Here is a 14,052-nt window from a genome sequence, read left to right as displayed (position 1 = left end):
ATTGAAGTTCATTCTCTGTCCTCCGTAGTACACGCCTGCGCAAAGCAAGATTACCTTGCACAGGCGTGTACTACGGAGGACAGAGAATGAACTTCAATCCAATATTGCGGCCAGCATGCAGCCAGCGGGTAAGGAAAGGGTGAATCAAACGCCTGAAAACTCCGCCCATATGACCCAAAACTGGTCCCGCCAAATTCAGGTGACAGGTTCCCTTTAAGGTACATGTATGTGGGAACACTACCCCATGCATACCACCATTCCAAGATGGCTTTTTCAGGGGTATTTTCTTTATTTTCATGGAGCTGTATGAAAGCTTGTTTTCCATGCGCAGAGCTAATGTTTTTATTCATACCATTTTGAGGTACATATAACATTTTAATTGCTTCATCTTCCAAACCAAAAAATTACAATACTGGCTTTTTGTATATCATTTTACTTAGTTTAAATAATTTTCTAATTTAATGTAACAGACTTCTTCATACATAACCAAACATGTTTCTTTTTTTGTTTTTAATTACTATGTTTTTACTGGGGGAAAATGTGTGATTTTCATTATTTATGTTTTTTTAAAACTTTTTTTTTCTTTGCATATTAAGTCCCTTATAGGAGAATTGAACCTTTTGATTGTTATGAAACTTGATTATTCGATTGCTTACATTATATTTCAACAATACTGTTTTGAAGTATATACTGTAGCGTATTTGCTGATATCCCATAATGATCAATCTGTGACTGAACTTTACAGGAGGGTTAAGATGACAGGTATAGGCGCCTGCAGCATGCTCATAGCTACCATGGTAGCCCTTTAGATCCCCTGAATTGTGATGCAGTGGTGCTTATGGAAGCCAGTGTAGAAATTCTCAAGTAATCGCCTTATTTAAATGCCGGTGTCAGCTATTGATAGCAACTTCTAAATATTTAACAGCAGTGAAATGATCTATCTCTTCCAAATACATACCGAATTTGGAATTTAGATTATGTGCCCCATTGGGGACAGCGATGACAATGTATGTAAAGCGAAGTGAAATGAAATATTTCTATATAAGCAAAAATTAGAGAGACCCTGCTCCATACTTGCCTCAGCAACCTTTGACAACATTTTTATGTCACTCAATCCCTGCAGTTTATTAGTGCTGGCTTCACTCTCCTTGCCTTCAGAGAAATCCAATGGAAACAAGAGAGCAACAGTTCTCACATCTTCCACATGTATGTAAATTGTTTGAAGGTTGGGGGAAGTTTAGCCAGTGCTGGTTGGCCACAGGGATTGTGTACCATAATAAAGTCACGCCTTCAACCAGGAGAGCCAGTGTCAATACTGATGGAACAGCACTGGCACTGCAGGTGAGTAAGTGTTATTATTTTACAAGGAGGAAAACATAGAGATCAAGAAAGGGTTGACCAAGTAGTGGACAACCCCTTTACGTAAATTCAAGCTAAGAGTGTTGACACTTCTAGGAATGATAGGAAATTTGTAAACAAATCTTTTCTAGTACACTATATTATACAGTTGTTCGAAGTACCTTTTAAAACTTAATAGCAGATACTTTTTACTGAGAGGATACATTGCGTCAATCAAGTATGTCTTTGTAGTTGTTTTGCCTTGAACAGGAATATTGGATAGCATTTATCTTTCAATATGTGCCTGAAATATAAACAGCATCAATTTAAGCTGTGCTTTATAGCAAATTTGTATTTTATGTAGCCTCGAACCATTATTAAAATTAATATGAATGCTAAAACAAATTTTTTCTTCAATTTATATAGACAACGTGCTTTCTAGATGAATGTACATATAGGTAGAGTTTTATCCGTTTACAGAATGAATAGACACAACAAGTCAATAAAATATTTCTCACTAGGCTGCTATGTTGACTTTTCATTTTTCATATATTTGGTAATTTGTTCTCTGATATCCTTTGCAGTCAAAATTTGAACAATGTTGAATTTATAAGTAGTGTGTCAGGATGAATCAGCTGGAATCCATGGCATAAAGTGCAAAAAAATTATGCAACTTCAAGAAGTTGAACATTATTTTGAAGGGCATTGTTCCGTTTCAGCGCTGCCTAAGCGATCTTTCGACAGACTTCAAAATGTTCTTTTAAGTAGAAACAAAATAAAAAAACCTTTTGTTCTTCTTTCCTCAGCTACGAAACAACAAAGCTAAAGATGTTTGTCTAGACCAAGGCCCACAGGAGAATCATACAGCTATAATGTATCCGTGCCATGGATGGGGCCCTCAGGTTAGATCTTTCTATTTGTTTTATGCTTCATGGTTCATCAGTTAGAATCACATATAGATGATTATAATGATTTACTCAATTGAGCAGTAACAGTTTGGTTATTCTGGAATAATGAACTTGTGGTAATTGCATTACTTTGGGGCTTGTTTATCAAGCATAAATATCTATAAAACCACTGAAGTGGTATTATTCCTGACTTTTGTAAAAAAAATCTAATTATCAAATGCATCAGCAGCAGATTCATTAGCTCAGATATAATGTAATAGGAGATCATTACCCATTTAGAAAGGGAACCAGGTCATAGAAGTTGTTATACATACATACCTTACTTAAGTTTTCTACTGTACAGTTTTAAATTTACTTGAACTTTTTCCCCATTTTCTTTAATTTTGAATAATCAATTACTGGATTTAGATATATGGTACATAATTGTAATTTGAAATATATTTTAGAATCAGTATTAAAATGAAATATTCTTGTGGACCTGCCTATTTTTTTTTTTAATTACGGAGTATTTTGCTTCGCTATTTCTGGCACATGCCAGTCTTATTGGACAAAGCTGCTGGAATAAGATGCACCTGCCACTTAATGAATTTGGTACATCTTACAAGTGCTGTGTACCAATGCTACACATGTATTCTAGTCATGGACAGAAGTGCGTTTCTGGATTAAGCTGTGCCACTAAGGTAACATAACTTTTTATGAATTTGACTAGGCTGTCAAGATCTATGGGCAGGACATACATCTCCCAGAAAGTATACCTAAACCGCTTGGGTGCTACCAATGTGAGACATGTAATAACAGATAGTATGTTCTCTTGATCTCATTTAAGAGCTGTGTGTGATTATACCACAGTAGAAATTAGTGTCATAAACACCACATATGCAGCTGCCATTCTACTCTCATAGTGCTTTCAGCTGTAGAGATTTGCCTGATTACAGCTAACACTATATCAGATTACATTTGATGATGTACAATAGCAAATTGTATTGTGGTACCGTGTTAGCCAGAAAAATCGATGTGAATACTTTTCTGCCCAATGATGACAGAAGTATTCTAGGAGTGATACCTTTATTGGCTAACCATATTATTTTCTGGTTAGCCAATAAATAGTGTTGAGCGATACCTTCCGATATCGGAAAGTATCGGTATCGGTTTGGATCGGCCGATATTCAAAAAATATCGGATATCGCCGATACCGATACCCGATCCCAATGCAAGTCAATGGGACCAAAATATCGGAATTAAAATAAACCCTTTCTTTCCTTGTAGGTTCATTCTACATGAAGGAAAACAACTAAGAATAATGTAGGATGTATGGGGGAGGTGGCGGAGACATTAAAGGCAATGAGGATTAGTCCAATCAAATAGAATAGCATGATTTTTTTTTTTTTTAAAGACGTTCGGATTGAAAAAGATATTGACTATGTAAATTTTTTTTTATTTTGTCAGATATTGATGTTTCACTATTCCACGACCTTCCCCTTCTTTTTTTTCCTTTTCCCACACTTTCATCTTCATCATCATCAGCATCTTTGACATCAACTTCTTCACCTTATTCATCTTCTTCTTCATCTTCTACCTATTTTTTTTTTTTATTACATTCTTCATATTCATTTTCTTCAACTATTATTATTCTTCCTATTCTACATATTCTTTTTATTCCACTGTTATTATTCTTCCTATTCTACTTCTTCATCATATTCTCATTTGTGACAGGCATTCCCGTAGTTGTTATCTATAAAAGTTGGAAGATTACACCTTCCGTTCTGCCAGTCACAAAAGTTACATTTGTCCGCGTTCAGTTTGGCCTGCAGCATCAGGCTTTATCCAGGGGCACCACGAGGAGGAACGGACTCACCCCCATACACTGCTTAGTCTTCTTCTGCATATAATTTAGATAATATCTTTTGCTCTGATATTAAGTCTTATGCTTAATGTTCTTCTGCTCTTTGTTCTGCAGCCTCTTGTTCTTCTGCTTCTCGGTCTTCCATGTCGTCGTCTCCAGGGTCGTCGTCTTCAGTGTCGTCATCTCCGCCGTCGTCGTCTCCGCCGTCGTCGTCTCCGTCGTCGTCTCCGCCGTCGTCGTCGTCGTCATCGGGGTGGTCTTCCGGGTCGTCGTCGTCGTCGTCATCGGGGTGGTCTTCCGGGTCGTCGACTTTAGGGTCTTCAACTTGGAAATGTAGCAGAAGGTACAAGAAGGCTGAGAAAATGCCAAGAACCAGCTGATGGAACTGGAACTCGGATGGCTACCCGAAGGTTCAAGAGCCTATGGAACTACCGAGGACCAGCTGATGTTACTGGAACCCGGTTACTAAGCAGGAGGTACCCGTGCTAAAAAGCACTACCAAGGACCGCCTGACGTTGGCGGAACTCGGATACCCAGAAGGAGGCACCTAAGCCAAAGGCTCTGCCCGGAACCAGCTGACGTTACTGGAACCAGGATGGGGAGCAGAAGGTACAAGAGCAAAAGACACTGCCGAGAACCAGCTGACGGTACTGGAACCCGGATGGGTAGCCGAAGGTCCAAGAGCCAATGGAACTACCGAGGACCAGCTGACGTTACTGGAACCCGGTTACTAAGCAGGAGGTACCCGTGCCTGAAAGCACTACCAAGGACCACCTGACGTTGGTGGAACTTGGATACCCAGAAGGAGGCACCTAAGCCAAAGGCTCTGCCCGGAACCAGCTGACGTTACTGGAATCAGGATGGGGAGCAGAAGGTACAAGAGCAAAAGACACTGCCTAGAACCAGCTGACGGTGCTGGAACCAGGTGGTGGACCCGAAGGCCCACAGGAGAGGAGAGAACAGCTAGGCCGCGAGGCAGCCGCAGTTACCGAACCCCAACAGTCCTACAGGGGGAGCTGGGCCTACTGGCACTACAGAACCAGCCTTGACTACCAGTTCACGCAGCCCACATAGGAAGCTCCTAAACTGGAGGCACCCTGGAGTTGGCTAACTCGACCGCACCACGACGGGGCAAGCATAGGCGTCTCAGTGAAGTTGACACAACCCGGAAACAGCTGACGGTGCTGAAACCAGGCTTGGCACGAGGGAGTACCTGTGACAAGAACACTGCTGAGAACCAGCTGGCGGTGCTGGAACCCGGATGCGTTGCCCCAGTGTGCAAGAGCCAATGGCACGACCGAGGACCAGCTGACGGTGCTGGAACCCGGTTACTAAGCTGTAGGTGCCCGCGCTTAAAATCACTACCAAGGACCGCCTGGCGTTGGCGGAACTCGGATACCCAGGAGGAGGCACCTAAGCCAAAGGCTCGGACCGGAACCAGCTGACGGTGCTGGAACCAGGTGGTGGACCCGAAGGTCCACAGGAGAGGAGAGAACAGCTAGGCCGCGAGGCAGCCGCAGTTACCAAACCCCAACAGTCCTACAGGGGGAGCTGGGCCTACTGGCACTACAGAACCAGCCTTGACTACCAGTTCACGCAGCCCACATAGGAAGCTCCTAAACTGGAGGCACCCTGGAGTTGGCTAACTCGACCGCACCACGACGGGGCAAGCATAGGCGTCTCAGTGAAGTTGACACAACCCGTAAACAGCTGACGGTGCTGAAACCAGGCTTGGCACGAGGGAGTACCTGTGACAAGAACACTGCCGAGAACCAGCTGGCGGTGCTGGAACCCGGATGCGTTGCCCCAGTGTGCAAGAGCCAATGGCACGACCGAGGACCAGCTGACGGTGCTGGAACCCGGTTACTAAGCTGTAGGTGCCCGCGCTTAAAAGCACTACCAAGGACCGCCTGGCGTTGGCGGAACTCGGATACCCAGGAGGAGGCACCTAAGCCAAAGGCTCGGCCCGGAACCAGCTGACGGTGCTGGAACCAGGTGGTGGACCCGAAGGTCCACAGGAGAGGAGAGAACAGCTAGGCCGCGAGGCAGCCGCAGTTACCGAACCCCAACAGTCCTACAGGGGGAGCTGGGCCTACTGGCACTACAGAACCAGCCTTGACTACCAGTTCACGCAGCCCACATAGGAAGCTCCTAAACTGGAGGCACCCTGGAGTTGGCTAACTCGACCGCACCACGACGGGGCAAGCATAGGCGTCTCAGTGAAGTTGACACAACCCGGAAACAGCTGACGGTGCTGAAACCAGGCTTGGCACGAGGGAGTACCTGTGACAAGAACACTGCCGAGAACCAGCTGGCGGTGCTGGAACCCGGATGCGTTGCCCCAGTGTGCAAGAGCCAATGGCACGACCGAGGACCAGCTGACGGTGCTGGAACCCGGTTACTAAGCTGTAGGTGCCCGCGCTTAAAAGCACTACCAAGGACCTCCTGGCGTTGGCGGAACTCGGATACCCAGGAGGAGGCACCTAAGCCAAAGGCTCGGCCCGGAACCAGCTGACGGTGCTGGAACCAGGTGGTGGACCCGAAGGTCCACAGGAGAGGAGAGAACAGCTAGGCCGCGAGGCAGCCGCAGTTACCGAACCCCAACAGTCCTACAGGGGGAGCTGGGCCTACTGGCACTACAGAACCAGCCTTGACTACCAGTTCACGCAGCCCACATAGGAAGCTCCTAAACTGGAGGCACCCTGGAGTTGGCTAACTCGACCGCACCACGACGGGGCAAGCATAGGCGTCTCAGTGAAGTTGACACAACCCGGAAACAGCTGACGGTGCTGAAACCAGGCTTGGCACGAGGGAGTACCTGTGACAAGAACACTGCCGAGAACCAGCTGGCGGTGCTGGAACCCGGATGCGTTGCCCCAGTGTGCAAGAGCCAATGGCACGACCGAGGACCAGCTGACGGTGCTGGAACCCGGTTACTAAGCTGTAGGTGCCCGCGCTTAAAAGCACTACCAAGGACCGCCTGGCGTTGGCGGAACTCGGATACCCAGGAGGAGGCACCTAAGCCAAAGGCTCGGCCCGGAACCAGCTGACGGTGCTGGAACCAGGTGGTGGACCCGAAGGTGCACAGGAGAGGAGAGAACAGCTAGGCCGTGAGGCAGCCGCAGTTACCGAACCCCAACAGTCCTACAGGGGGAGCTGGGCCTACTGGCACTACAGAACCAGCCTTGACTACCAGTTCACGCAGCCCACATAGGAAGCTCCTAAACTGGAGGCACCCTGGAGTTGGCTAACTCGACCGCACCACGACGGGGCAAGCATAGGCGTCTCAGTGAAGTTGACACAACCCGGAAACAGCTGACGGTGCTGAAACCAGGCTTGGCACGAGGGAGTACCTGTGACAAGAACACTGCCGAGAACCAGCTGACGGTGCTGGAACCCGGTTACTAAGCTGTAGGTGCCCGCGCTTAAAAGCACTACCAAGGACCGCCTGGCGTTGGCGGAACTCGGATACCCAGGAGGAGGCACCTAAGCCAAAGGCTCGGCCCGGAACCAGCTGACGGTGCTGGAACCAGGTGGTGGACCCAAAGGTCCACAGGAGAGGAGAGAACAGCTAGGCCGCGAGGCAGCCGCAGTTACCGAACCCCAACAGTCCTACAGGGGGAGCTGGGCCTACTGGCACTACAGAACCAGCCTTGACTACCAGTTCACGCAGCCCACATAGGAAGCTCCTAAACTGGAGGCACCCTGGAGTTGGCTAACTCGACCGCACCACGACGGGGCAAGCATAGGCATCTCAGTGAAGTTGACACAACCCGGAAACAGCTGACGGTGCTGAAACCAGGCTTGGCACGAGGGAGTACCTGTGACAAGAACACTGCCGAGAACCAGCTGGCGGTGCTGGAACCCGGATGCGTTGCCCCAGTGTGCAAGAGCCAATGGCACGACCGAGGACCAGCTGACGGTGCTGGAACCCGGTTACTAAGCTGTAGGTGCCCGCGCTTAAAAGCACTACCAAGGACCGCCTGGCGTTGGCGGAACTCGGATACCCAGGAGGAGGCACCTAAGCCAAAGGCTCGGCCCGGAACCAGCTGACGGTGCTGGAACCAGGTGGTGGACCCGAAGGTCCACAGGAGAGGAGAGAACAGCTAGGCCGCGAGGCAGCCGCAGTTACCGAACCCCAACAGTCCTACAGGGGGAGCTGGGCCTACTGGCACTACAGAACCAGCCTTGACTACCAGTTCACGCAGCCCACATAGGAAGCTCCTAAACTGGAGGCACCCTGGAGTTGGCTAACTCGACCGCACCACGACGGGGCAAGCATAGGCGTCTCAGTGAAGTTGACACAACCCGTAAACAGCTGACGGTGCTGAAACCAGGCTTGGCACGAGGGAGTACCTGTGACAAGAACACTGCCGAGAACCAGCTGGCGGTGCTGGAACCCAGATGCGTTGCCTTGCCTATTAAAGATTGTCTTCCTAGAGCCCCAACTAGCGGTGTTGGAGCAAAGGGTAAGCAGGGGGAGATGAGTGTAGGCCGAAGCCTGCACTGGAGGCAGCTTTGTGTCTGCGTTGCGTTTGCAGGACACTTTGCCGGCTACACACTGGGGGAACAGCTGGCGTTGCTGAACCCCACTAACACAATGGCGTGTGTTTTTCTCTGTGCAGCTAGCACTTGCGGGCAAAAACTAGCGATGTTAGAGCCCGGGTTGAAGCAGGAGGAGGAGGAGAGGAGCAGAGTGTAGGCCGAAGCCTAGTTGAACCAATTTCAAAGGAAACCTTTAACCCCCCCCTCAGGTGTTACAAAGTACAAGAGACACACCTTGTGCAGTATTAATGCTGCACAAGTGAAAGGTTGCTCTATTAATTTGTCTACTTGCACACGCTGAATGAAAGACATACACAATTTACCCCATTCTACAGTCAAACTGTAGTGGATGCGTGACTTGGTTTTTTGATGAGACGCAGCACAGGTGTCCAAAATAACGCCTTGGTGCTTGGCGCAGCTTCCTGAGCGTTGTTATTTGCTGTACAGGAGTCTGCGCTCTTGTGTTATCCCTTGGCAATGCCCTGTTAGCGCTGCCCATCTTATGACATCATTTCATGTTGGCCGGTGCGGTTAACGATGGCCATAAATCCCAGACCCACAGTGTCTTTTCATAAAGCCACACTGCGGTGCTGGGATTCGTGGCCTTGAGCAGTAAATATTTTGGCCGCTCACACACGTCCTTACACCTGCTTCAGACTGGGCGGCCTCTGCTGATCCCTTCTCGCATGCCGCGGCCATGAGGCTGCACAGTCTGAAGAAGGCGGAAGGAGATGAGTTAAGACAGGCGAAGATATGCACTGCTCGTGCCCATCAATCACACCCTCGCAGTCAAAATAATTAAGACAACGAGGAGCATTTTATTCAGGCAGGGCGGACGAACAGGCGCAAGTAGCCAACCAATGATGTCAGAAGACGGGAAGCGCTACCAAGGGGGGTGCTGCGTATCATTAGAAAGGAAAGTCACACCTCAGGGACAGTGGAATGGTCTCAAAGAGACACATTTTGTACGTGTTGAGTTCCACGTGGGCAAGGAGAAAACATCAGCCACCTTGTACAAATGCAGCAGTACTGCTGTACAAGGTGGCTGTTATACATAGAAACACCTGGGGGTGGGGGGCAGGCTCCCTTCAATTTCAGTTCATGTGCCTGCGTGGCGTTTGCAGGTCACGTTGCAAGCTACACAGCAGGGGAACAGCTGGCGTTGCTGAACCCCACTGACACATTGACTGGTGTTTTTCTCTGTGCAGATTGCATGTCCGGGCAAAAACTAGCGGTGTTAGAGCCCAGGGTCAGCAGGAGGAGGAGGAGAGGAGCAAAGTGTAGGCCGAAGCCTGCACTGGTGGCAGCTTTTGGTCGGTTGTGCCAGCGTGGCTTGTGCTGGACACGATGCCGGCTACACAGCGGGGGAACAGCTGGCGGTGCTGAACCCCACTAACACATTGGCTGGTGTTTTTCTCTGTGCAGCTAGCATTTCCGGGCAAAAACTAGCGGTGTTTGAGCCCAGGGTCAGCAGGAGGAGTAGAGGAGCAGAGTGTAGGCCGAAGCCTAGTTGAACCAATTTCAAAGGTTACCTTTAACCCCCCCCTCAGGTGTTGCAAGGTACAAGAGCCACACCTTGAACAGCATTAATGATGCACAAGTCAAAGGTTGCTCTATTTAATTTTGCTCCTTGCACACGCTGAATTAAACACGTACACTATTTAGCCCATTATACTGTCAAACAGTAGTGGAGGCGTGACTACTAGTCTTTTTAAGGTGACGCAGCACAGGTGTACAAATTTACACCTCGGTGCTGTGCGCAGATTCCTTACCGTTGTTATTTGCAGTACAGGAAACTGCGCTCTTGTGTTATCCCTTGGCAATACCCTGTTAGTGCAGGCCGTCTCATGACCTCATTTCATGTTGGCCGGTGCGGTTAACGATGGCCATAAATCCCAGACCCACAGTGGCTTTTCCTAAAGTCACACTGCGGTGCTGGGATTCGTGGCCTTGTGCAGTAAATATGTTCGCCGCTCACACATGTCCTTACACCTGCTTCAGACTGGGCGGCCTCAGCTGATCCCTTATCGCATGCCGCGGCCATGAGGCCGCACAGTCAGAAGAAGGCGGAAGGAGGGGAGTGAAGACAGGGGAACATATGCACTGCTCGTGCCCATCAATCACACCCTCGCAGTCAAAATATATGAGACAACGGGGGGCGTTGTGTCGGGCAGGGGGGACGCACAGGCACAGCCAGCCAACCAATGATGTCAGGAGACGGGCAGCGCTAACAATGGGGGTGCTGCGTGTCATTAAAAAGGAAAGTCACACCTCAGGGACATTGTAATGGTCTGTAATGAAACACATTTTGTACTTGTTGAGTTCCACGTGTGCAAGGAGAAAAAGTCAGCCACCTTGTACAAATGCAGCAGTACTGCTGTACAAGGTGGCTGTTATACATAGAAACACCTGGGGGGGTGGGGGGCAGGCTCCCTTCAATTTCAGTTCATGTGCCTGCGTGGCGTTTGCAGGACACGTTGCCAGCTACACAACAGGGGAACAGCTGGCGGTGCTGAACCCCACTAACACATTGGCTGGTGTTTTTCTCTGTGCAGCTAGCATGTTCGGGCAGAAACTGGCGTTGTTTGAGCCCAGGGTCAGCAGGAGGAGGAGAGGAGCAAAGTGTAGGCCGAAGCCTGCACTGGTGGCAGCTTTTGGTCAGTTGTGCCAGCGTGGCTTGTGCTGGACACGATGCCGACTACACAGCAGAGGAACAGCTGGCGGTGCTGAACCCCACTAACACATTGGCTGGTGTTTTTCTCTGTGCAGCTAGCATGTCCGGGCAGAAACTGGCGTTGTTTGAGCCCAGGGTCAGCAGGAGGAGGAGAGGAGCAAAGTGTAGGCCAAAGCCTGCACTGGTGGCAGCTTTTGTTCTGTTGTGCCAGCGTGGCTTGTGCTGGACACGTTGCCGACTACACAGCAGGGGAACAGCTGGCGTTGCTGAACCCCACTAACAAATTGGCTGGTGTTTTTCTCTGTGCAGCTAGCAGTTCCGGGCAAAAACTAGCGGTGTTTGAGCCCAGGGTCAGCAGGAGGAGTAGAGGAGCAGAGTGTAGGCGAAGCCTAGTTGAACCAATTTCAAAGGTTACCTTTAACCCCCCCCTCAGGTGTTGCAAGGTACAAGAGCCACACCTTGAACAGCATTAATGATGCACAAGTCAAAGGTTGCTCTATTTAATTTTGCTCCTTGCACACGCTGAATTAAACACGTACACTATTTAGCCCATTATACTGTCAAACAGTAGTGGAGGCGTGACTACTAGTCTTTTTAAGGAGACGCAGCACAGGTGTACAAATTTACACCTAGGTGCTGTGCGCAGATTCCTTACCGTTGTTATTTGCAGTACAGGAAACTGCGCTCTTGTGTTATCCCTTGGCAATACCCTGTTAGTGCAGGCCGTCTCATGACCTCATTTCATGTTGGCCGGTGCGGTTAACGATGGCCATAAATCCCAGACCCACAGTGGCTTTTCCTAAAGTCACACTGCGGTGCTGGGATTCGTGGCCTTGTGCAGTAAATATGTTCGCCGCTCACACATGTCCTTACACCTGCTTCAGACTGGGCGGCCTCAGCTGATCCCTTATCGCATGCCGCGGCCATGAGGCCGCACAGTCAGAAGAAGGCGGAAGGAGGGGAGTGAAGACAGGGGAACATATGCACTGCTCGTGCCCATCAATCACACCCTCGCAGTCAAAATATATGAGACAACGGGGGCGTTGTGTCGGGCAGGGGGGACGCACAGGCACAGCCAGCCAACCAATGATGTCAGGAGACGGGCAGCGCTAACAATGGGGGTGCTGCGTGTCATTAAAAAGGAAAGTCACACCTCAGGGACATTGTAATGGTCTGTAATGAGACACATTTTGTACTTGTTGAGTTCCACGTGTGCAAGGAGAAAAAGTCAGCCACCTTGTACAAATGCAGCAGTACTGCTGTACAAGGTGGCTGTTATACATAGAAACACCTGGGGGGGTGGGGGGCAGGCTCCCTTCAATTTCAGTTCATGTGCCTGCGTGGCGTTTGCAGGACACGTTGCCAGCTACACAGCAGGGGAACAGCTGGCGGTGCTGAACCCCACTAACACATTGGCTGGTGTTTTTCTCTGTGCAGCTAGCATGTCCGGGCAGAAACTGGCGTTGTTTGAGCCCAGGGTCAGCAGGAGGAGGAGAGGAGCAAAGTGTAGGCCGAAGCCTGCACTGGTGGCAGCTTTTGGTCAGTTGTGCCAGCGTGGCTTGTGCTGGACACGATGCCGACTACACAGCAGGGGAACAGCTGGCGGTGCTGAACCCCACTAACACATTGGCTGGTGTTTCTCTCTGTGCAGCTAGCATGTCCGGGCAGAAACTGGCGGTGTTTGAGCCCAGGGTCAGCAGGAGAGGAGCAGAGTGTAGGCCGAAGCCTAGTTGAACCAATTTCAAAGGTTACCTTTAACCCCCCCTCAGGTGTTGCAAGGTACAAGAGCCACACCTTGTGCAGCATTAATGCTGCACAAGTAAAAGGTTGCTCTATTTGTTTTGCTCCTTGCACACGCTGACTAAAACACGTACACTATTTAGCCCATTATACTGTCAAACAGTTGTGGAGGCGTGACTTGTCTTTTTAAGGAGACGCAGCACAGGTGTCAAAATTTGCACCTAGGTACTGGGCGCAGATTCCTGAGCGTTGTTATTTGCTGTACAGGAGTCTGCGCTATTGTGATCCCTTGGCCATGCGCTGTGAGCGCTTCCTGTCTTCTGACCTCATTTCATGTCGGCCGTTGCGGTTAGCGATGGACATGAATCCCAGACCCACAGTGTGTTTTCAAAAAATCACACTGCGTGGCTGGGATTCGTGGCCTTGTGCAGTAAATAGGTTTGCCGCTTACACATGTCCTTACACCTGCTCCAGACTGGGCGGCCTCAGCTGATCCCTTATCGCCTACCACGGCCAGGAGGCCGCACAGTCTGAAGAAGGCGGAAGGAGATGAGTTAAGACAGGCGAACATATGCACTGCTCGTGCCCATAAACCACACCCTCGCTGACAAAATAAATATGACAACGAGGGGCGTTGTTTCTAGCAGGGCGGATGCACAGGCGCAGCCAGCTAACCATGATGACAAAAGACGGGAAACGCTACCAAGGGGGGTGCTGCGTATCATTAGAAAGGAAAGTCACACCTCAGGGACAGTGGAATGGTCTCAATGAGACACATTTTGTACGTGTTGAGTTCCACGTGGGCAAGGAGAAAAAGTCAGCCACCTTGTACAAATGCAGCAGTACTGCTGTACTAGGTGGCTGTTATACATAGAAACACCTGGGGGGGTGGGGCCAGGTTCCCTTTAATTTCAGTTCCTGTGCCTGCATGGCGTTTGCAGGTCACGTTGCCGGCTACACAGCAGGGGAACAGCTGGCGTTGCTGAACCCCACTAACACATTGG

At 49.5% G+C, this 14,052-nt stretch overlaps 1 protein-coding gene across 1 annotated transcript in view; it reads left to right on the top strand.

The window, feature by feature from the left end:
• Positions 1-14,052, top strand: part of GALNT17 (polypeptide N-acetylgalactosaminyltransferase 17) — a 935,232-nt gene that overhangs the window by 876,750 nt on the left and 44,430 nt on the right. The window contains exon 9 of the mRNA XM_069757424.1: positions 2,145-2,240. Within this exon, the coding sequence (XP_069613525.1) occupies positions 2,145-2,240 (96 nt within the window). The remainder of the gene's footprint in view (positions 1-2,144; positions 2,241-14,052) is intronic.

Source organism: Ranitomeya imitator, chromosome 3 (assembly GCF_032444005.1).
Source record: "Ranitomeya imitator isolate aRanImi1 chromosome 3, aRanImi1.pri, whole genome shotgun sequence".
NCBI classification, from domain to species: Eukaryota; Metazoa; Chordata; class Amphibia; order Anura; family Dendrobatidae; genus Ranitomeya; species Ranitomeya imitator.
The sequence above is the reverse complement of the archived record's forward strand: the minus strand, read 5'-3'. Positions and strand labels throughout refer to the sequence as shown.